General features: G+C 30.3%; 2 protein-coding genes and 1 pseudogene across 2 annotated transcripts; 2 read left to right on the top strand and 1 right to left on the bottom strand.

Moving 5' to 3' along the window:
* Nucleotides 1-6,114: 6,114 nt before the first annotated feature.
* On the top strand, nucleotides 6,115-7,388 carry LOC114398867 (annotated as a pseudogene).
* Nucleotides 7,389-8,973: 1,585 nt separating this feature from the next.
* LOC114398388 (vacuolar protein sorting-associated protein 55 homolog) lies at nucleotides 8,974-11,924 on the top strand. The gene is made up of 5 exons (XM_028360573.1): nucleotides 8,974-9,147; nucleotides 10,098-10,149; nucleotides 11,025-11,064; nucleotides 11,143-11,227; nucleotides 11,453-11,924. Exons 2-5 carry the CDS (start codon nucleotides 10,117-10,119, stop codon nucleotides 11,634-11,636), a joined length of 342 nt encoding a protein of 113 aa, XP_028216374.1. The 5' UTR covers nucleotides 8,974-9,147; nucleotides 10,098-10,116; the 3' UTR covers nucleotides 11,637-11,924.
* A 7,930-nt stretch (nucleotides 11,925-19,854) lies between these two features.
* LOC114399569 (NAC domain-containing protein 90-like) lies at nucleotides 19,855-22,165 on the bottom strand. Its single transcript, XM_028361767.1, has 3 exons — nucleotides 21,837-22,165; nucleotides 21,118-21,395; nucleotides 19,855-20,532 (listed from the first exon to the last, which is right to left on the bottom strand). Exons 1-3 carry the CDS (start codon nucleotides 21,988-21,990, stop codon nucleotides 20,200-20,202), a joined length of 765 nt encoding a protein of 254 aa, XP_028217568.1. The 5' UTR covers nucleotides 21,991-22,165; the 3' UTR covers nucleotides 19,855-20,199.
* Between the last annotated feature and the right edge of the window lie 544 nt (nucleotides 22,166-22,709).

Below are 22,709 nucleotides of genomic sequence, written 5' to 3'. Positions count from 1 at the left end.
TTTTGTTGCGTGTGTTTTTACGGTGAATAACCAAATTGGTCAGGCTGTTGCATTAATAATTTGATATATAAAATATAAAAATATAAATTTAGTCCTGAATACATAAAAAGTGTAACGAATTATAGGGTTTTTGGATTTAGTTAGAAACCCTCCCAAGGACAGCACGTTCAACTCGATCCTTTTTCTCACAAGTTTGTTTGTTCGGTAAACTTGGGATGCGTGCAAATTAAGGTTCACTAGAAATTCAAACCCACAATTATTTTATCATTAAATTTTAATATTTAATAAATAATTTGACAATAAATATTATTTTTAAAGAGTCATCTTGATATTAAATTAAAAAATTTATGGATTAATTTGTTATTAAAGTATTTATAAGATTAATTTATCATATTTTTTTACATTTAGGGTCTAAATTTAAATTTTTATTTTTCAAAAATTAATTTATCAATGTCTCATAATTTTAAGGACGAATTTGATTTTTTATCTTTCTATTTTTCTTGAGCAAAAGGAAATAAAAAATCATGTGAGTATTGAAAAATTGTATTGCTTGTTTATAAAAAAAAATTACTTTTCTTAGTTCCAAGATGATCGTTAAATTAGATTATTTTACCTATACTAAAAAAATAATAAATAAATGAAAGATAATAATAATTTTATAAAATTAATCTTATATTATTATTATTTCTTTTATATATGTTGTTGTTTATCATTAATATTATAAGATATATAAGTAAAAAAATGTTAAAAAAGTTAAAATAACAATTATTTTTGGATAATTTTTGTCTTATATGATAGTTATAATGAGACCAAGGAGTATCATTATTATTAGAAGGAATATTAGAATGTTTTATTGGAAAAAAAATAATTTTTATTAAAAATATAATAATAATTTAATTAGTATTTATTTTGTTGGCAACTTTGTTAATTAATGTTTTTTAATAAAAATAATAATTTACAAAGTTATAATGATAGCAATGTTTAAAAGATAATGATAGTAATATATAGATGTTTAAAAGATATTATTCGAGGGGTAGAAACTAATAAAACATTATCGACCAACAAATGAGGGCAAGAAGTTGATCGTAAAGAGCCAAATGAGGGTACATCATCTTGCAAGCTAGATTGGCCATAAAATCTACCTACACCTCCATTCGCTTCTCTATAAATATGATAACAACGAACTTGCCAATCCAGAGAAAGTATTTGACGAATCTCCTTGACAAATCTCATCTCCCAGTAATATGCTACCGTGAACATCACCATATCTCTAATTAATCACTGCTTCTAAGTCAAATTGCACTTCAATTGCATGAAAAACTTTACTCCTAGCTAATTTTAACCCTTTTGAGAATTCCCCACAAAATAGTGATGTAGGCAGTGGTTTTATCAATGCCCTGGCATAACCACGCAGTTATTTGCTTGTGTCATCACAAATAAGACCACCACACCCCGCTAGGTGTACCTTGCAATCCCCTACGAATTAAGAGTTACCCAAGCGAGAGGAAAGGGTTTCCACTTGACATGGATAATAGACTCGACACACTGTAGCGTAGCAGTTGATTTCTACTAAGCTTCAAATTCACATAAGATTTTTACTGCATAATGGCCAACTCCCAAAATCTTGCAGGCCTAACAAAATATTGTTCATGATGTTAAAGGTTCATAACTCATCAGGGGTTTGAATTAAGCACTTTGTAGAAGTTTTTCAAAGCTAATTCTGTGAGAGCCTTTCGAAAAACTATTTCAAAAGAAAATACAAAAATAATTTCAAGAAACCCAATTCCTAAAGGTCATGAAAAACAAGAGAAGAAGGTGAGGAAAATGATTGTATTATTTCTCTATTGTCCTTCATCATATGATAAGTTCCTATATACAAGCATCACGCAAGGATGCTGCCAAAAATGAAAACAAAAACAAAATCGAAATATCTAATAGAAATTGGATATTTCATAGACAAACAAGAGACAACACATTTTTCCTAGCCACTAACATTATGCCAGCTTAATAGCTCTAACGGAATTTGTTATATGAAATCCACTGCAATGCTTCATTCCTATCATTCCCTGACCCCTCAAAAAACATATTATCCTCAAGGTGATGGGTAACTTTTATGAGGTGACGAATCCAAAAGGACATGGTTCGTTGGCGAGTCATCATCTTCCTCTGCAATCAGCAAGAAAAACTCGGAAGCGCACTTGTGACCTTTGTGGTACTTCTCATCACAACTGAAGTAGAGACCATTTTCGCAGTGCACTGCCAATTCCTCCAACGACATGCGTTTGAAGGATATGGGCGGTTGTTTCGGTGGTGTAGGTAAAAGGGGAGGTCATGGGTTGAAGTTCGAAGCTCATGGCGACAATGGGTCAGAAGGAACGGGGAAGTGGGGCTTTCCGTAAAGCATCGGACGAGAGTCACTAAGTTTCTCTTCCTACAGCCGAGCCAGAGCTGCCACCTGAATTAATGTGAGAGGTTGTAATGCTTGAACCTCTCAACGAATCTTCAGAGGCAAACCGAAGATGAAACAACTTAGCAAGAAAAGTTGCAGGCAAGCCAATGATGTAGTTAGCCAAGGTTTCGAAATCCGACAAGTAATCATTGACAGAGCTGTGTTGCATCAATTTGAATAGAGTTCTGGAGGGATCCTCATATGTTGACGGGACAAAACGAGCCTCCAATGCTTGAAGGAGACCAGACCATGAGGTAAGCTGGCCATTGCGGGTCATCCACTGTAACCAAGCCAACACAGGTCCCTCCATGTAAAAGGAGGCGATGGTGAGGCATTCATGGTTTGAAGTGGAGTGATATTAAAAGAATTGGGTGATCTTGAAGATTCAACCCAAGGAGTATGACCCATCAAAGCGCGACACCTCCGGCTTCATATGGTGCGGATTCAGAGATGGAGATGCAAAGTGTAGGTGTGCAGAAGAAGATGAGGAGTGGTGGTTGGTCTCGAGAAGGGCCAACTTATGCAAAAGCTCGTCAAGCTTTGTGGACATATTGTTTTGAGTTGCAGTAAGGGCTAGTTGATTGGCGATAAGCTTGGCGATCAATTCAGTCCATATGTGATTTGGAGCAGGTGGATTCAGCCATGGAAACTGATAATTGCGAAATTTGAGTTTAATTGATAGTCAGTTTTGGCTAAGAATGAAAAAATTTCTTCACTTTACTATTATTTTTTATGAAATAATGAAGAATTTAATATCATTGTAATTTTTGACAAGTAGGATTCAAAAGAAGGAAATTACAAGTGCTTTAGAGGAATTTGATGCAAAAACTTGAAAAAAAAGTTAAAAAAGGAATAGCTCGCTTAGCGCCCAAGCCACACTTAGCGTTCATCCTCGCTTAGTGGGCAAGCTCAAGCTTAGCGTGAAGAAGACCCACGAAAAAGCTCAAAGGCAGGCTTATTGCGAAATCTCGCGCTAAGCGCATGACCGCCTTGCTAAGCCCAGACGTGTTACGCTCAGCGTGTGATCAACCCGCTAAGTCCAGAAGGGGCGTGCTTAATGTGAAGTCGCATGAATTTTAAGCTACCTTGAGCCTATAAAAGGAGTAAGAAGCAAAGGAAAAAAACACACCGAAACTCAGAGCTCTCTATTGAATACACCCCAAAGCCTGAGCATCTCTCATAGGGGAAACCTTATCTCTTTAGACATTTTCCATTCTCTTCCTTTATCCATTTTCTTTTTTTCTTTCATCCACATTAGCCTCTAAAGTATAAAGTCTCTCATGGCCATGAGAGGTTAAACCCTCTATTAGGAGCTTAGCAGCTAACACCCTTGTAATGTTAACTTTTTTTACTATCTATTACATGTAATTTCTGTTTTTATTGTCTCTTTTCTGCTTTTCATTTTATTGCATGGTCTGATCATCCATACATTTTTTTTAGGGGTTATACATTGGGAAATGATAATTTCTAAAGAATTGAGAAAGAGCATCTAAACAACTTATTGTTAGGGATAGAACGACTTTGTTTTGCCTTTACATACATTTTTATACTTCATGCAATTTATTATTTAATCTTTGCATAGAAATTTGAGAGAAAGAATAGATAAATTAGGTTCTTAAATTGGAATGATATTAAATATACAAAAACATTAATATTACACCAAGGATAGTTAAGCATGTTAGGCCCAACATATTTAAATTCTAAAATTATCATTTGCATTTAATCTTGTTTATTTTATTGTTCTTGCCTTTTAATTTTGAATTCTTTCTTTCTTTTCTCTATTGCAATTCTTTATCTTTTACTTACAATTTGAGTATTTATTGACTCAAGTATAAACAAAGTTTATGTGAAATTGACACTCAAACTTCTATTTTAATTTTATTACTTAGGATGAATTGGTGCACTTATCAATTTGTTAACAGAAACTCAATCAAAACGTCATATGTTAGGTGTTAGGTGCAGAAGACCAACTCAAATATGGATCCTAACTTTCGGGGATTAGGGACCTCCTAGAAGGTGAAGAAAAAGATTGTATTATTTTTCTAGTGTCTTTCATTACATGATAAGTGTTTATATGTAAACATTATGCAAAACGAAAACAAAAAAGAAAATAGAATGGAAACATTTAACAGAAATTGGATATTCCATAGAGAAACAACAGACAACATATTTTTCCTAGCCACAAACATTCTGCCAGCTCGATAGCTCTGATGGAATTTATTATACGAAATCCTGTGCAATGCTTCATTCCTATCAACTGTCATAAATATTAATTATATATTATGTTCAATATAGAGTGTCAATATTTCCTGATATGCACGGGTTCTTACTTTAAAATAGCCAGGTTGGATTTTGGCAAAATCACATGTCTGACCAAATAAATCTAATTGAAGAGTAAATTAAAGTTTTTTATTAGTTTTCATTAGTTTATAAGGGTGAGTGAAAACAAATCCAATTGCCCCTTTAATTTCAATGCTTATTGTTAGATATTCTCATATATATCTCACAGCTTCACAATATATCAAAGTTGTCTTATCACACGAACAATTTGATTTTACAAACGTGTTTGAATTCTTGTTAGAACAAATTGTTACAACAATTCCTGAACAACATACTATATAAAGGCTGACTGAACTATTGAGAAGAAATGATTGACAATGAGTTTCACCTTCCCTTCTATGCACATGCCGTCGTGATTGTACTGCACAAAGCTAACACCGGAGGCTTTAATTTTGGATCTCTCAGCAATGTAAGCCCCTTTTGTAACTCCTCTTTTAAGACAAACATATTTACTACATAGTATTTTTCTGTTTGTCTCTTATACAAGTAGCTAATAATTAACTGTTGAAGAGTTCGTTTTATCTTTTAAAAAAATTCATTTTATTTTTTTTATTTTCTTTTCCTATAAATGTTTCTAAAAAAACCTAATCAATTAAGCATGTCCATATATGATCTACTTCCATCTTCTATAGCGGCTCATAATATTTTCAGCCTCTATCTTGGTTTCTTTAGTCAAAATAATCATCAATCACAGTTATTAAATATTGTAACATTCTTAGTTTCTTAACGATTTCCTGTTTCTATTTTCAGTCTAGTTATTAAACATACACACACTTAAGGACATCATTAATGTTTCTTAATTTGCCAGAAAATTAATTGTGTGCTCTCATTAATTTGGAGTAGTAAACGTTTTATAGATACCAAACTTTGTTCAATACTCAAAGAAAGAAAGAGAGAAATGTACGAATGATATGCAATATAATATTGTTTGTAAGAGAAAAAAGAGGTGTTAATAAAGTGTTTGATTTATAAAAATGTCTATATATTATATATAGGTCTTTCGATCATTACATGGGATTTAACATATGGAGCAAGATTATAAATAATACTTAATTTACACATAAATTGTGCAATATCATACTATTAGGATCGAACTAAAATAGTTGGTTTGGGTTAGAATAATTGTAAAAATTAGTTTTATGTTGAAAATTAGTTAGTTTGTTAACCAATTTTCAACATAATTAATCATTATTGTTCTAATTGAAACAAACTAAAAGCTAGTTATCTAATCCTATAATATATATCATATATCTAATGTAATAAACCATAGTTTAAAACGAAAACCAAAACCGAATTTGTAATCTGCACATGCCAATTAATCTACCATGCAGAAGTTATTACTTGGCCTTTCCATGGATTCCATTGAAGTTAATAACTTTACCATGCAAAGTCATACATACAGAGCCAAAGCAAGGCGTGCACACCACGTTGCTCAGTGGCTAATATCCTCTCTAGCATGGTCAATGCGCCGCGACAAAAGCCCCCGCTTTGCCATTGGTAGTTACTTGGAACACTACACCAACAAGGTTGAGCTTGTCCATCACTTCAACCACGACACGTTCAACTTCACCTCCGACCCTCGTTTGGTGCTCAACCACCCTTACGAGGTGACACGAATCCTGACCTCGTTGCCACGTCAGGCGACAACCTAAGACTATGAGAAATCCACAAAGACCAAATTCAACAAAATCCCCTCTAGTTGGTAACAAAGTTAGTGACCACTCGGCTATTACCTCCTTTGATTGGGTCGTGTTTGATAACCTTTTATAGCCAATTCTAGGGTACACACAACATGCACCATTTGGAAGAACAGGTATGTTTGGATAAATTTTTCTATAAACATTTTTAAAAGAAAAAAAATGAAATAAATTTTTTACAAATTAAAATGAGTTATTTATTAATTAATTAATTATTATTTAATTTATAAATACCCTCTCATTTTTAAAAAAATTATATGAGACAACTTCTATAAATTAATTAATAAATAACTCATTAATTTATACAGAAACTCATCTCATTTTTTTTCCCTTTTTTTTCCCTTGAAAATATTTTTGTAGTAGTGCAGAATCATTGAGATGGAAGCCACAAAGGCACAATTATAAAGAAGCGTATGACATTTCATGGGGTGGGTTTGATGATGTCTTTGCTTCCGCGTAGGTGATGGTTCTGTGAGGGTGTTTGATTTAAGAGACAAAGAGAAATCGACCATAATATATGAAAATGCAGTGCATGGTTGTCCCTTGCTTCGTTTGAATGGAATAAAAGTGACCCAAGGTTCGTGGCCATGGTCAAGCTAGACAACAACATGGTGGTGATATTGGATATTAGGCGACCGACCACACCATTTATGGTCCTAAGTAAACATATAACACGTGTTAATGCTATGCCATGGTGTTCCCAGATTCTGGAAGACATTTGTGCTCTCTTAGTGATGATGCAAGGGCCTTCATTTGGGAGGTGATGGACATAGGGTTCTCTTCAGGGAATGGTTGTGATGTGGTAGGCTTCATCAGTTGAAATCAATCACGTGCGTTGGTCCCCAGTGCAGATGGATTGGATTGCCCTTGCTTTCTTGAACTTACAGCTACTCAAAGTGTAATTTTTGTGGCTTTTTTTTTATGCCTAATGTGCTAATTGAAATAATTAACTTAATAATGTTAGAACATCTAATTTTAAATATTGCATTTGAGATCGATTGTGCATTACTATCTTTTTTTTATTGTTTAACGTTCATTGTTTTTCATATAGACACGTATTTAAAATAATAGCTTACAAAAATTAAAGCAACAATAGATGTTGTGTCAAAATGTATTGTCACGACTAGCTAGAAAGTAACTATGATCCTAAAATTTCAGTTATAACCTTAACACCTTAAAGAATAAGAGCATGTTTGGTTCTCCTACGGGCAGCCTCAAACATGCTTTTAAAACACAAAACTTAGTTTGGACAGATGTTTGGCAACCCCTGAAAGTAATTCATCCATTTGAGTTTTACTCCAAACTACGTTTATCTCAAAAGCTAATGAGGGCATGCTTTTTGCTTTTCAGTTTCGGTTGGCTATGCTTTAAGATTTTTAACTTTCAATTTTAACTTTGTCTTACTTCAAGGTAATTTATCGTTAGAAATGTTCTAATAAAAGTAAGACTATGATTAAGTTAAAATAATTATGCACCGTACCAATTAATTAATGTACTTGATAATCACTTAAAAAGTAATGTAAATATGATGAACTAGAAAATAAACTTGTGTTTTGCACAATGAAAAAAAAGGATTGAGAAATAAAAGAAAGTAATTGAAAGAGAAAAATGAAAAAAAAAAATGGATCCCACTGCACCATAATTGACACTTGGCTAAATAAATTGGTGGTTGAACAATTTTACTATATCTATTAATGATATCATAAACTAAGAAAAGTGATAGAAAAAAAATCAAAAATGTCAATTATTATTTTGAAGCAAAAAATATCACCACCTTCACTGTATCAGTTAAACATTCTTAACCAGTGTGTGCTATGATACGAAATCGTTACAACTTAATCAATAATTAAAGGATTTCTGGTAAGAAATACTTATAGTTTGGACCCCAAAAAATTAAAAATCTTAATATTTTTCCCCTTTTCTCTTTATGTGCATTTTCCTTATTATTCCTGTGAGGAACCAATTTTTTCTCTCTCTCTCAAGCATGCAAAATTACTTTTTTTTTTATCCTTATCTATATATTTTGATTTTTTAATTGTTTATTCCTTTCATCTATTTTTTTCACCCCTTTCTCTGAATTGAGTTTTGACAACTTTTATAAAATAATTATTAATAATTAAATTAATCCTAATTCACAATTTAAATTATTAGGTATAAAAATAAATAACATTGACCGTATAATTTTTTTACATGATAACTGTTATATATGTTTGTTCATTTTTATAATAATTATTTTGAAAATTATATATAAATAATTTTTAATTGACTAACAATACAAAGCTTTTACACGAATAATATATATACCTATTAAAATATGATTTATATATTTATTATAAAACTCAATTAAAATAGAATTTACACATTTAAAATATTTAATTTAAAAAATAATCATATAAAAATAAATATTTTTATGTGAAATACACGTTAAAACCTAATCCTAACATAATAAATAATAAATTATAAGATGACTAAAATTTATTTTCTTAATTGTTTCGTGCCCCCGTTCTATAACGGAAAATAGCTCGAAAGTGGAAGGAAAAAGGGAGGGTCAAAATTCCGCCGGAGAAAATCTTTGTTCGGTATTTGCAATCGGGAGAGGCGAGCGAGCGAGCCGGCGAGCGACATAAGGTCCCTTCTCAGGCATGGCGATGACAGTACACGGTACGTGCTTTCTGCTCACACTCTCCATTCTCCACTTCGCAATTCTCTTTAGTACTCTAATTAGGTTTCTTTACAACAAACGGATTAAACTAAACTCACTCACAATTCGTTTAGGGTTATAAATAGTAAATTCCCGTAGCAATTCATTGGGTTCCCGACAGATTAATCAAATTAGGGCATACAAAGAAAGACTCGCCTCTCTGTTAGGTCGCTTCGTGAAGATTAATGAAATTGCTCAAGGAACATACAATTCCGCAGACGGGTTTTCGAGTAAATTGTTGATTTTAATCAGTACGGGGTCCAGGCTGTAATAAAATTGGAAATTTATGCTGCTCACGTCATCGACACTTGGGTGATGCTTGTAAATTTGCAATATTAAGTTCAAGTCCAAAGAAGTAAGAATGTAAAACACATGTTACAGTTTAGCTTGGATGGTAAGATTAGAGGTTCAAATTAGTCCCCTGCATGTGTGTGTCGCAGATCGCCATCACCCCCAAGGGATTTGGCTTCTCCAAAGTGAGAGGAGTGCATTTTAGAGGATATAACTGTTAATCAAGAGTTGAGAGACTTCGATAGGTATACATATACATATTTAACAAACTATGAAGCTGTTAAAATCTCTAGTTAATTTTTTAATCCAGAGTTAGTGTAGCTAAATCCCACTCGTTATATTTATTATCATTTATTTCATTTGTACTTTTGGAGATTATACTGCTGTGAAATGTTGTAAAATTTATGCAGCACTTTTTTTTTTTTAATTCCTCACTGTATATGATTTTAATCATGTTACTGACTCTGTCCTGTATCTGATTTACAAATTGGTGTTCTGGGACTGTTCTCATCTTTACAGTGTAAGTGTAAAGCTAAACTCTCTGAGTTTTGTAGCATGATTGATTATATTCTAATATAAGGTAAATCAACTTTTAACGATCTCTTTCCTGGACTTGCAGCCTTGCTGGGTTGGCTTTTATGTTTTCAGCTAGCATTTTGCTTCAGATTCTGGTATGTTTTTCACAATGAGACTAATTGTGTTTGCCCTAAATTCTTGAAATGAAATGAGTAATCTCTGTACATTTTCCCCCTCTCACAATTATGTTTCCTCCAACTTTGGTTTGGCCAATTTTGAAGTATTATGTTTGTTTTTTTTATTATTCTAAGTTTAATTTTGATTGATTGATGGGGCACAAAATGGAATGAGAATGGTTGTAATTTTAAAATTTAATAAGCTTGCATGAATATAGGACAAAAAGGATATAGAGAGCATAAATATTTAGTGAAGCAAAATTTACATGAAGTAGCACTCTATTGGAGTCTTGTGAGAGTGTGAGACTATGATCACATATGGGGAACTTTTTAAATTCTAACACGATTGTTGGTGGGTTATCTAATCTTTATGTCTTGGATTTTAAATTTTATAATTATCAAATTTGAGTGGAAGAGGAGAACACGTTATTGCCTCAGCATAATTTATGCAAGATAATTTTAGAGACACTATTGAATTTGTTTTTTCTTTTCTGATTACTTAAACTTGGAGGTTTCAAGGATGTGTATGGTAAAAATAATTTTATGGAATGCATAGTGAAGCCTACATTCTATGGGCCAAATTTGGGTTAAACACTTAAAACAGTGAAAAAAAAGATGATTATGTGTTCAAAATAGATATTTTTTATGATGATATGGTTGATACATGATCCAATTGAAATATTGAATGTGAATTCCATAGTATAGATATTTTTTATGATGATATGGTTGATACATGATCAATTGAAATATTGAATGTGAACTCTATAGTGGTTCATGACTCATCTGATCTGTTGAATGCACATTCACTTTCAAGTATTAAGTGTGTTCCATTTGTTTTCTATTTGCTGTGGCAGGCATGTGCAATATATAACAATTGGTGGCCAATGTTATCAGGTAAATTATAGTTTTTTAAACTGGAATGTCTTGTATATTTGTTCAGAAATTTTAATTGTAAGAACATTGTACCTGCAGCTCTGATGTATGTGCTGGTTCCTATGCCTTGCTTATTCTTTGGAGGTGGATCCACTCAATTTCTAATGACCCGTGATGGTGGTGGGTAAGTATCTGTTGCCATTTAGAGCTCAGAAAAGTTCTCTGATTTTATGTAGAAACAATATCCATGCAATTGGCTTTTGCGTTACTAATATTCATATGTATACATGTATGTGATGGGTGTTGCTTTTATATAAACCTTTTTCAATTTAATAAGAATGCAGGGGCAATTTTATTTAAAGATTACTTGTTGTCAATTGTGAATGTAATACCTGATATTATGTTGCAGTTGGATAGATGCTGCAAAATTTTTGACTGGAGCATCAGCTGTTGGGAGCTTAGCCATTCCTATCATTCTCAAGCACGCTCATATGATTGAGACAGGCGCGATGCTCATTGAGCTTGTATCATTCTTCATATTTATATGTACTGTTTTATGTTTCCACCAAGCCAGCCTTGATGATGATTGGTAATAGCGAAATCCACAAAGTTCTGACATCCTGCTAGTCATTAGGGTTTCTTACCCGTAAAAAGGGAAACCAGATAGTGAAACTTACGACATCCATGGAAAAATAAATGTATGTTCAAACCTCTGTAAAGCTCTCCTGTAATTTCATTTTTTGTCAATTTGTATTCTCGTTAAAGTAAGATATTTGTGGTAATTTTGATTTTTGGAGAACACGTGACATTTGACTTCATTGGTTTCTATATTGTTCATAAGGTGTGTATAACGTTGTATAATAATTCTGTTAACAACACTATGTATATGTTTCTGCACACACAAATGCTCTTGTACACGACTACACGCAGATGAACCCATATTTGTGGTTATACGATTACTTTTTATAGTCATATGTTATCCTTTATATTCATCTTCCCTCAATTTCTGATAAATTAGGTGTGTGAAACATTTAAGTAGAAAATGTCTCTTTAGATTAAACCAATTAAGGATAGTTCAAAAATTTAGGATTGGCGTGATATATCGATGAGCGTTTGCTGGACGTCGTGTATGTTGGGGTTGGTAAACAAAACATGACATGACAATTTTTTTCAGAGACTGATAAAATTAAGTTGTTGTGGACTAAATAGAAAATATAAGGTGAGATTTCCTTGATAGTGGTATGCAAATTACAGTTGCTTTTATTCTGGAAGGAAATAGTTCTATGTTTTCAGGACTTGGTCTCAAGTCGGTTCACCAATTGATTTTATGAGACTTGAACAGCTTATGGACTTGGTGTAGAATGTGGACCACTTTGATCACAGCCTTTGACAATAATTTTCTCTTACAACATATTTTAATCCCAGGTTTAATTTATGTACAAAAATCTAAGGTTTAATTATCCTTTTAATTTCTCTAAAAAAAGTATCCTTTTAATCCCTAAAGTTATAATAATTTTTTTTCTATTATTTCCTATTGTTTAAAACATTTCATTTTGGTTCATATAATTATAATTTTTAATCCTTTTAGTCTTTGCCAACTAAAGTCGTCCGATGTCCTTACATCCAATGCTTTATAAATTGCTACAAAACTAAAATTGGCATTGTAAAACAAAAAAAAAAATAACTGCCATAAATTTATATAAAAAAAAGTTTCTAACCCATCTTTGTTATCCTATAATCCTCAAGCTCTAATAAATAAAAACAAAAACATAATTGCATTTTGGTCCCTTTATTGTTGTAATTTTGCAAATTTTTGTCCCTTCAATTTTTTTCCATGAATTGATTGAACCTCACACTATTTTAATTGTACAATTCTATTTCATTTATTAATTTTACTTTGATAATTAAAAAAAATATTGACATGACGCTCTTACATTTGCATGTTAAAATATTTACAATGATGTAACATTCTATACAATAATGTTTTTTTTTATTCAAAGACAAATTTACTTACGATCTAGTCAATCTATATTGAAAATAAAATAATAATATGCAGGAAAAGGAACATGCGTATGCTTGTTTTCATAGAATTCGAGTAGAAAAATGTATAGGAAAGAGAATTGGGGTAGCGAACAGAACTTCTTCCACTAGGATATACTGTACTTATAAGCGAAAAAATGAGAAAAGAGAATAAAAAGAAAACCCGAGTCCTAACATTTTGTTTTCTCACTTACGAGACTAATTACATTGAAACAAAATGAAAATACTATTTTCAAAACTACATTTCTCATTAAGGTATGTAACAACATTTATTTACATGAACTATTATTATTTTTTTATTTAGCAATGTCATGAATATAAATGTTAATATATATATATTTTATCTAAACCACGTTATCCTCCACTAAAAAAAAAATCTATTTGAGCTCACACAAAAAATGTCAACATCATTAATGTAAACAATTGGAGTAATGCCTTTGTAGTAGGTGGCAAGTCTAGCATGCATGTGGAGTAATGCCCTTGGTTTAGTCTCGGGAACTTTTTGGAGTAAATGGGGTTGGGGCTGGTTGGTACCATGCATGTAGGTCGGTCACAGTTATTTTGTTGGGAACTCTTTGTTGATCATTGTATAACTCTTTGTTACATGATGTTTGATTAGTTAATTAAAAATGAATGGACGATACACGATATGTTCAGGAAGATTAACTAAAAAATTAGTTAAAAACTGAAAAGTTATCTTATATATGAAAGTTAAAAAATTAGTTTATTAGATCATAAGTATTTTTAATATTAACTATTAAAGTAATTAAAAATATAAAATGATAAAAAAATAATAAAATTAATATTTATTTAAAAGGATAAATAGAAAATTAGTTAAATATATTAAGATAAAAAATTAGAAACTAAAATCTAACACTTTAAAAAACATTATTTTAGTTAGTGTTTTAAAAACACAAAAGTTACTAAAAAATCGTTTAATATAATCAAATAATTTGTATTTTAGTATATTTAAAAAAAAATATAATTATACTAGTTTTGGTATCTATAAATGAAGTACTAAATAAATTTAAATTTATATATATATACATACGTGATTTATGCACATTGTAAAAATAAATTTCAATCTAATAATAAATTTTAAAATAAAATTATTTACTTAAAATTTATTAAATAGAATAATAGTTAATGAGAGACCTGTAATTTGATCCTGTCCCATTATTTTTTTTAGTGAACCCTAAGTATCCTGTCCCATTATTATTTATTTTCATTTAATTGGTGGAGAGACGGTCTAGTGCTGTACGTCATCAATCAACACACTTTACAGACTCAAGTCATATATGCAGTTACTTGGAAGCTACTTAATTAAATGAATATATATATATATATAGAGAGAGAGAGAGAGAGAGAGAGAGAGAGAGTCTCATTAATTTAGTACGTAATGAATGATTTATGATTTATGTCTGACGCTTTGATTTATTGAGTCCAACATGATGATTTCAACGCGTTAATACACTCTCAACTAGCAAGTGATAGCATATTTCACTTCTTCTTGGTCCAGCATGCAAGTGCAATTCCAACTATCAATTCTTCCGGTCAGTAATCGAGTTTTGAATTATTAGTTTGCATTTTCGCTATATTTTCCAACAATTATTCAACCATGCTACTACTATTTTACACTAGGTTTGTTTGGCTTGAGGGGACTTCCTCGTACTTGCAAGTGAACTGAATAACTCTAACTATTCATATTCTCTTTGATTTCTAATATAAGAAAAAATAATTTTATATTGATTAAAAATTAGTTACATTAATTTAATTTAGGAGTCATTTTTTTCTAAACTGATTTTTATTAAAATTTGATGTAAAAAATTTAAAAAAAAACTTTGCAACGAAAATTGTATAATATTGGGTCAGTGAAATAGATAATAGCTGTTTGGTTCTACGTTCCGAATGTGATTTTCCATGTTTAACTAAATTGAATTAATGTCAATGACACTTGTCGCACGTTATTCCTAAAGCTATATCTATCTAGTTTTGTTTTTGCATCTTTCGTGATTTTTGACCTGGTTAAATAATCTGAACTACGTCTTATATGGGATATCATCAGAGACGCACTATGTGTGATTCAATTAGTAAATTTGTCAAACGAAAAAACATATATACATTTTTAAGAATATATTTTATTTTAAATGAAAAATTATATATTAGACTTTTTATTGTCAAATGTAACTTTTTTTAAAAAAATATGATTTTTTTACTTTATAAAATATTTCTATTGATGCACTTAAAATTTATGCTTTAGTAATTGTTTTAACTTGATTGATAGGAGGGACCTTGACCTTGACCTTGAGGAGAGCGAGAGTGAACGAGATGTTTCAGTCAACACTATCTATAGTAGTAAGTAATGAGAAATTCTTTAAGCGAATGAATGCTTTTCTTGGGGACAAATAGGATCCAGTACTCTCTTTTTGCAGCCCTTTACTTGTACATATATATCAGAATCAAATATTCAAAACGTAACGCGTTAATGGATGAATGTCATGTTCTATGTTATCCCTAGCGAGAGTTTGGTTGGGTCCTATCCAAACCCTAAAAATTTGATTATATATGGCTATGATAGATGAGTCCGTGTTAGATAAATCCATGGTTGCTATTTTTTTTAGAGACTTCCTGGTAGCTTCGGAAATCTGCACGTGATCATTGTGACACTATATATATTACGTTGTATACAATTGAAAGCTGCAAATTTATTAAAAAAATTATTCTAAATACTCCTTTTTTATTTTGTATGCAGGGGCGTAATGGAGACACATTTGCTTTTGTTATTGTTCTGGCTGCCAATCTCATGTCATGCACATTTGTACAGTATCGTGGTTTTGCCTTTTATTAATGCTTCCTTTGTTTTGAAAAGACTCATGTTTTAATATTTAATATATATATATATATATATATATATATATATATATATATATATATATATATATATATATATATATATATATATATATATTGATGTTTTTAGTTTTTAATGAGATATTAAAACTTTTATTGTAAAATATTTACTCCAAATAAACATCAATTTAATGATTATGTCAATTTTTACGTAAAAAAATAGATGAAAAAAAAATATTTTATAAAATTAACTTTATATCAATATTAATTCATTTATTTTTTTTTCTCATCATTAATAATATAAGTAATATATGTGTGAAAACATAATTAATGTTACATTGAAAAATTTAAAATGACTATTATTATATGATAATTATAATAAAACGGGAGAAATAATATATTTATGGGAAGTAAATATGTTTTGGTATACTTGATTCAACAAGTAACTAATTTATTGATGTTCGTAGTCTTTATGGAAAAAAAACTTTCAACACCTCAATGGAATAATAATTTTTAAGAAATTAATTAAACGGATTTACTATTTTATTTAAGAAAAAAAATAAATTTATTAATTTTTAAAATAATTATCTTAAAGTAATTATTTTAAATAATAATTTATGATTAAATGATACTGTAAGAATATTTTACACCATTAACGCATAGACATTAAACTCAATAAAATATGTGTTATAGAAAGTATACTATATTAGAAAATGTGTTTGTAAAAAAAAAAATATTAGAATGTCTTACTTGCTCAATTAATATTTTTTTATAAAATGATAAAAGGATCAATAGGAGAATTTGTGGTAACATAACATTACTTTTCAATAAATACGTAATCTCAAATATGCTAATTGACGTATGTGCGTACTAAAGCAAAAACAAACAATTTGTGACGATAGCTAACTCTAAAAAGTAAAAGCCTCAAAATTCAATGTGCCATTGTTTATTGCATTTGGCTAATACTTGAACGCTTTGTTTGGTAGCATCCAAATTAGAAAAAAGTATGGAAAGGGAAGAGAAGTGAGATGCGTTTATGAATTTCTGTCGTTTGGTATCAAAGAAATAGAAATGAAAATTTTAAAATCTGTGTGGGGTTCATACAAAAAAAATTCCACGATTGAATGCAAAGAAATTCGGCTCTTATGCATCTTCCCTCGTGAACTTCACGCAGTGTTGCCTTCACTCTCTCCCGCTAATTGCTGCTTCACTCTCTCACGTAAGTAGAATCAATGGTGGAAGTAGACATGGCTTATTAGTGTGGAGTACAAATGTATTCAAAAGATCATGCAATTGCAATGTGTTCTCAAGCATATAATCGATTAATTAAGGGGAAAAAAACAAATTCGACCAGGGATAAAAAGGCTGATTATTTATATGGCGTGACCATATAATTAATTATACAAAATTCCTTAATTGATTATATATGGTGCATATAATCGATTATTTGGATTGAAATAGTAAAAACATGAAGGGTAAAATGATATTTTCTTAAGGTACTAATTTCTTGTCTTTTCTTTCTTTCAAGCCAAGCAAACTGAAAATTTATTTTCACGTACTCTATTTTTCTTCTAATTTCTCTAAAACAAGCCATTCATATTTTCCCTGCATGTGTTTTTTTATTTTGTTTCTCTTATCAATCTCCATTTATTTTCTACCTATTTCTTCTTCTTTATTTCCTTTTTCTCTACCAAAACAGCTTAATAGTGTAACCCGCAATTATTTTGACACTTCCATACCCCAATTGTAGCCTACTATTTCGACCAGATAGAGGTTGTATGTCAATCCATTTATCTTTAACATTAGCAATCCTATTGATATTATGGGTTGTCATCATTCATAAATGTCCCCACTGCATTAAAAGTTCGGTGGTCCTTAAGGTGCTTACTTCTGTTTGCTGGGGTAGAGTTCAACACGATTTGTCGTCAAGTGGAGCTAGGTTTTAGGGTTTTGAGATGCACCAAGGACCATTAATGACGTTTTTTAGGGAGGTCAATCCATTAGCTTCGACAAAATACATATTTCCAATAAATTTAGAAAAAGAAAAAAAAAACTTGATAGACTTTTTAGTGTAGAGGCTTCGGGTCTGTGTCCAAGTCAACGCCGTTCCTTCGTCTCCAATTAATATTGTCCATTTTTATTTATACTTTTCTATTCACCAGTCACGGATTGGTTGCATTTGGTAATAAATTTTCTAAACTGAAAAATAACTATAAAATATTTCACAAAAAAATATATAATCTATGTAAGATGCTTCGAAAAGTATTATAAATGTTTTATATTTAATAAAATGAGAAAAAAGGAAAAGAAAAAAGTATAATAATTTCTTGGTTTCAAAAGTTGTTAGAGGGAAATCACAATACATTTTTGTGAATAATTTGAAAATTAAAAAATAGAAAAATTAACTTGCAATCATAACTGTTAAAACTAAGCTAGTCTGCTTGGTTCGACGATCTTGGTTCAACGATCATATTCATAGACTTGACAAGTACGTAGTCTAATTCAATAATTAGACATTCATAGGATAAATCAAGCGATAAATTACAAAAATAAAACTTGAAAAACGCAGTAGAAATATTACCTCTAAAAAAATCAAAAAGCTGATTATTACAATTTGTAAATCAATAGGTCTAACGTTATTAAATGATCCTTTTCACACTATAACTAGGTTGCACACGAGTCATAAATTTAACATGGTTGCATATTTTGTATGAAATCATAAAAAACAACAACTATACTTTACCCATTTCAAAAAAAAATATTAATAAAAATTGAACACATGTAACATGAATTTTTCAACAAGCATCCTCCCCTTGATAAACATTTTAATTTATATATCATCTTAAAAGTTTTAATTTATTTTCAACCCTTAAGATATATGATTTTTAATATCTATCATTTTTTTCATAACCAAAAGTGATGAGATTAATCCTAAAGATAATTGAAGTAGATTTTATCTCTTCTAATAAAGTATTTTTCATATGTATAATCAGAGTATCAAATTATTACGAAGATATTAGGGAACTCAATTATCTCCATCAATTATGGTAGATGTTTTGTTATATCTATCATTTCTATAAAAACAGAAAAGTATTACTTTTCCATTAACACCCTTATTTATTGGTGTCTTTTTCAGTTATTTTCTAATTCTTTTATGGATATTTTGGTTATAGAACATTTTGTTATGATGATAATTAGTGTTATTAATAACTTTATAAAGATATGTATGCTTTCTTAAACTAAAATTTAAGATAGAGGAATAGTTATTTAAAACTCAAACTGTTCTATTAAATTGATTATATATGATTAAATAATGAATAAAATTTTCATAAAAAAAAAGTAAACTAAAACTTTACCAAACCTTGTTACACCTTTTTTTTATGCATACATAGAACGACTTAAGACATGCAAATAATTCCCTTCTTTAAAAAAAATACATGTAAATGATTCCCTATTTAATTCTAATGGAAAGAAGAAAAAAACTTATGTAAGCATTTAATTCGAAATAAATATAATTAAGTATATGAAGATTAATTCATAAAATAAAATTTTGGAATTGATAAATATTAGTTAAAATATATTAGAAATGATTTTAAACACATTATTTATTATTAATTAAAATATATTAGAAATTACAAAATTTTAATGAAAGTTATGAAATAAGAAAATTGACCATATTTTTTTAATTTCTAATAAATTTCAGTTAATAATAAAAAATATGAGTTCAAAATAATATATTAAAAAGTGTGTTGCTAAAATTTTAGAAAAATAGTTTATGCTCAGATTAGTTCAAACTCAAATAACTAGTTAAATAATAATCCTACCGAATTTTGAGATTGTACATGATATCATGTCTTTTTAACCACTACATCAACATTAAAAATAAAAAAGATATCATGTACAATCTAAAGAAATTACAAGGGTCGGTGAAATTTGTTTAATATTAGATTGTCGTCGTATGAATGAAGAATTTGTTCAAATCTTTGATTCCTAAGGATTTGCATGAAGACGGGGAGATATTGGTACCATAGATCACAAGATGAAGACTTTGTGATAATTTATCAGACAAATTAGCCACTATACACAACTTTATAAAGCTAGCAAGAAATCTAACAAATATTTAAAGTAGTTGTTCTGCATGCGGTGCGACATACACAATTAATTAACATAACCTACTACTTATTCAGTCATCGGTGTAGCTGAGACTTGAGAGTCAACTTTGTTGTAGCATACCAACAAAGCACAGATAGATTGGATTGGATGTGTTCATGGTTCTGATCCCAAGAACATATCCACTTTCTCCCAATCCAAAAAAGGGTCATCGTTGTTGTCAACATCCATTTGAGTAGCTTCCTCACCGTGAAGAGGGGGTTGGTCATGGTCTCCGGAGGAAGAGCTCTCTGCTGGTGAACACGTTGCACTTCTCTCCACCATTTTATGATGATAATCATCATATGATGTTGAACCCTTTTGTTGCTCTTCTACATTTTGAGCACCCGAATAGCTTTCTGTGTCCCTCCTTGGCGGTGGTCGTCTATCAAATGCTGTCAAACACTTTGATTTTTTGTACACTCTGCATAAATTGAATTCCTTCCTTAGCTGCAATTAATATATAGTAGAATCAGAAGGTTAGTTATATTAAGAAGTGCAACTATATATGATCTGTATACAATATATATATATAAAACTGCACTGTCACGTAACAAATATTTAAAATTGCACTGCATCCATGAAATTCCATGCTATATATATAGTATATACTATATAATTCAAACCTAATTGTTCTGACTGAATGGTTGATTAATTGTAAGTTAATTATCGACTGAGAATAATATTGAGTACTATGATCAATTTTTTTAATGTACGAGTTAGTTTCGTACGAAATACTTATGAAATATCACGATCGAGCACAATTTATTTTGGTTTTTATTATTTTATTAGTTGATAAAATTCAGTGAAATGCCTCTGTGTCAATGCATTCGTAAGAAATAAAAATGCTCAATTTTTATTTTATTTTTTTGTTCAGAAGGGTGCTCAAATTCTGATATTTGAGAAGAAGGAAGAAGAGAATATGGAGAGTAGAGAAGATAAACCTTGAAGATTTAACAAATTAAATTAATAGGCAACTAATTAAAATGTAGCCAACCCTAATTCTTAGACACACGTATAGTAAATATAAGGTACCGTGGGACTAGAGGATGATGTTTTGATGGCAGTGTACTCATTCATCTTCCAATCGGTTTTGGTTCCGTTTGGAGCTCTTCCACTATAGAAAACCATAGTCCTTTTAATTCCGATGATGCGATTATCCGAAGAATAAACATGATTAGGAGACCCTGTTGCCTTCCAGTACCCTGTAGTTGTGAGACGCTTTGGTCTCCCTCCTCTCGCTTCACTCTCTTGCCTCGGAATGAAAAAAAACCATTGCTCCGTGTCTCTCATACTTGCCTCTCCTGAAATTTCTGCAATTCAACACCAAATAAAAATATATCAATGCATCTATATCTTTGTTTCAGTAAATCATGTTTAATATCAAATATACCAGTCAGTTACGCAAAACTAGTGTATATCTATATATCTATCAATATTAATTTTATGAGCAATCTTCATGAAGCCAAAAGGACTGTATATCCTTTTCTCCAATCTTGATCACAGAATAATAATATATCAACAGCATTTACGGTATTACAGTCATTAAGAAAAATTAAAAGAAAAGTATGTAACCTTAAATTATCCAGAATGTGCTTTGCTTCTATATATATGCAATAAATCAACTTGTACCATAGCTTTCAAGTCAAGCTCGATTTTGATTGAAAGGAAAAAAAAATTAGAAAAATGAAAAGAGAAAGAGGGAGATGAGGGAAATATATATGTATATATATATATATATATAAGATTTTTACGTGGGAGTTCAGATGGGTTGTAGTCGTATATATCAACGACTGGAATAACTCGATTCATGTCTTCCCTTTCTCCTTCAAGCTTGTTGTGAAGATAGAACGAAATCAGCTCCTCTTCTGTGGGGTAGAAACGATAACCTGGTGGCATATTTTCCATCTTTGATCTCACTTGTGTGCCGTACAAACAAGGAGAAATTTTTCTTCGTTATTGGTGAAGACCAATTCTCATGAACTACACGATCGTGATGTATTTATATACTATATAGATCATCAAGTGCTAGTGGCTTCGGAGAATCAATGACTGAAAAAGTTAGGCAAAGGTACTAAAAGACAAATGGCGTTCCGAGTGAAATGAAGAAAAAAAGAAATTGTATAAGTGTCATTTGGTTAATTTGCTAGGAAATTTCCACTCCACGCGCTTACACCGTTGTCATTGTTTTCTGTGTCCGTACACTGCCTTTTGAAAATTCAGATGTTGCTTGGCGCATTCCTTTTCTTTTTCTTTTTCTTTACCCCTTTTCTAGTTGATTTGTTATATTAAGGTTTAAGGATTTAATTGGCACCTCAAGATGGAAGTGCACTTTTAGAGAATAAAGGGTGATAATAATCATTAATTTAAAAATAATAGTTACATATATTATCTTTAAAAAAATATTATAATTACTTTTATATTTTGTTATATATATATATATATATATATATATATATATATATATATATATATATTATTTTATCACAAATTTTGCTCTTAATTTTTGAATTAACAATTATTATTGCACTTTATTTTCTAAAGTGTACCATCACTTTAGAGGACTCAAATTCAAGGTTTAAACATATTTTTAATTCTTTAGGTTTCAATTATTTTATTTTTTTATC

This window comes from Glycine soja, chromosome 19 (genome assembly GCF_004193775.1).
Source record: "Glycine soja cultivar W05 chromosome 19, ASM419377v2, whole genome shotgun sequence".
Taxonomy (NCBI): domain Eukaryota; kingdom Viridiplantae; phylum Streptophyta; class Magnoliopsida; order Fabales; family Fabaceae; genus Glycine; species Glycine soja.
This window is presented reverse-complemented; position numbering and strand designations above follow the sequence as displayed.